At 42.7% G+C, this 2,492-nt stretch overlaps 1 protein-coding gene across 1 annotated transcript in view; it reads right to left on the minus strand.

The window, feature by feature from the left end:
• Window positions 1-2,492, minus strand: part of LOC106883229 (carboxypeptidase A5) — a 17,312-nt gene that overhangs the window by 5,051 nt on the left and 9,769 nt on the right. The window contains exon 4 of the mRNA XM_052977737.1: window positions 646-733. Coding sequence (XP_052833697.1) covers window positions 646-733 — 88 coding nt within the window. The remainder of the gene's footprint in view (window positions 1-645; window positions 734-2,492) is intronic.

Consider the following 2,492-nt stretch of genomic DNA (forward strand, 5'->3'; position numbering starts at 1 on the left):
TTTTATTTTCCTAAAATTTTCGTTGCGTCTTGCAACCTTTTCAATAGTCCTAGACTATTGGAATGATAAGTGGAAATTTTAACGGTGAGTGTGTTAAATTTTAAGGCACAATAAGAAAATGACTCTCCCCAGACACAACAGAATATGCTTCAACACACGAAATCACATAAAAAATCTTGCAAACCAAATCCCAAAACGAAAAATAATAATAATATTATAATTATTATTATTATTATTATTATTATTATTATTAGCAACTATTGTAGTAGTAATGTGAAGGTATGTGCCTCAGTGGTGGTGGTGGCAGTAGCAGCAGCAGCAGTAGTAGTAGTAGTTACTAAGCACCATTGTGACCTCATTGCTTAAAGGGTTGTTCTCTGGGAGACCAGGCATCATAATTCCACAGGTGGTACTTAGAGAGGATAAGCGGATAACCTATGGGAACTATGTTTAAGAAGGGTGCAAGCAATTCCAGATATTGGTGAATTGTGTTGCTGCATGCTTTACTGAGATATATGGGGTAGGACATGTCATCTTAAAAACCCATGTTTCCTGCCTTGACAGGCGTCGACTTAATAATTTATAACAGGACCTACATCAGGGTACCTCATCTAAAGTATTTGTAGGTACCAATACAGTACTTACCTCAGAGTACTTCATAAATGTGTTTGGATTCAACTGGTAACCATACTGAGTTGAGTTCCCCGCAGGCGTCCTTTCTGCATCAATGGCTCTGAAAGAAACACAAAACTTTTGGGGGTTATTAAATTGTTATAAATAAAATAAAATAAATGCGCCCTTTTAAAGCCTAGTCAAGCTCACGGGCCCAGTTTCCCGGTTTCTATTGCGTATGCGTTCCCCCCCCCCCCAGCTGGACGGGATGCCAGTCCATCGCAGTGTTACTCATTTTTGCCAGCTGAGTGGACTGGGGCAACGTGAAATGAAGTGTTTTGCTCAAGAACACAACGCATCGCCCGGTCCAGGAATCGAAACCACAATCTTACGATCTTGATGCTGACACCCTAACCACTTAGCCACGCACCTCCACATAAATTGTTATGTAGGCGCGGCCATGGCTGTGTGGTTAGGAAGCTTGCTTCCCAGCTACATGATTTCGGGTTCAGTCCCACCGCATGGCACCTTGGGCAAGTGTCTTCTGCTATAGCCCCGAGCCGACCGAAGCTTTGTGATTGAATTTGGTAGGCGGAAGTTACTGCCGTGTGTGTATATGTCTGTGTATGTGCTTGTGCCTCTCTCCCAAAGAGAGAGATGGGGGAAGAAAAATATTTTAGAGAAATGTTCTGAAATAGATGGCATGCAGGCACATTTGTACAATAAAGAATTTGGCTTACCAATCAGTTAGTTTAGTTATTCAGTCTTGCTGCATGGCAATTTGGGAATGAGCCTTCTATTATAACTCCAGGTTGACCAAAACATTGTGAGTGAATTAGATAGAAAGAAAGCTGTGGGCTTAGCCTTGTGGTTACTTCGTAATATTGAACTCTTGTTGAATTCTTCCTACCTTGACACCACTGGCGCTGTCTCACACTCTTTAAAAAAAAAAAAAAGGCAGCGAGTTGGCAGAATCGTTAGTACGCCGGGCGAAATGGTTAGCGGTATTTTGTTTGCCGTTACGTTCCGAGTTCAAATTCCACTGAGGTCGACTTTGCCTTTCATCGTTTCGGGGTCGATAAATTAAGTACCAGTTATGCACTGGAGTTGATGTAATCGACTTAATCCCTTTGTCTGTCCTCGTTTGTCCCCTCTACGTTTAGCCCCTTGTGGGCAATAAAGAAATAAGAAAGCTGAAAGAAGCTCATCTTTGGTGTGTGTGTGTGTACACCATATTTCATCACCACTGGTATCATTACCATCAGTTTTATGCATGGATCAGGTGAGACTACATTGGAAAAGAGATTTCTATGAACAGATGCCCTTCCAGTTGCAATGCTCACCTGATTACAAGCAATGTTGTAATCCCACAGTCTATCAAACTTTGAGCAACTGGGACAAGGTTATGTATGGAACTAGAGACAAATAACATCATACAAGTGAGGAAACATGTCAAGAACCCCAGACGTACTTTTCCGGTTGACTGTAAGCAAAGGACACTACCATTGTAAAGATTAAGGCTTTTGTAAATATGAATAAGAAATACAAACTCTCTCTCCCTCTCTCTCACACTCACACACACACTTACATATGTTATATTGTCTTTTGCCTTCTTTACATCCATGAGATTCCATTCACAAGGCTCGTTTGGTCAGCTCAAATCAGACACATTGGCCAAAAAGACATTCGAGCGAGGTCGTTGCCAGTGCCGCTGGACTGGCTCCTGTGCGGGTGGCACGTAAAATACACCATTCTGAGCGTGGCCGTTGCCAGTACCGCCTGACTGGCCTTCGTGCCGATGGCACGTAAAAGCACCCACTACACTCTCGGAGTGGTTGGCGTTAGGAAGGGCGTCCATCTGTAGAAACTCTGCCAAATCA

This window comes from Octopus bimaculoides, chromosome 28, assembly GCF_001194135.2.
Source record: "Octopus bimaculoides isolate UCB-OBI-ISO-001 chromosome 28, ASM119413v2, whole genome shotgun sequence".
Lineage (NCBI taxonomy): Eukaryota > Metazoa > Mollusca > Cephalopoda > Octopoda > Octopodidae > Octopus > Octopus bimaculoides.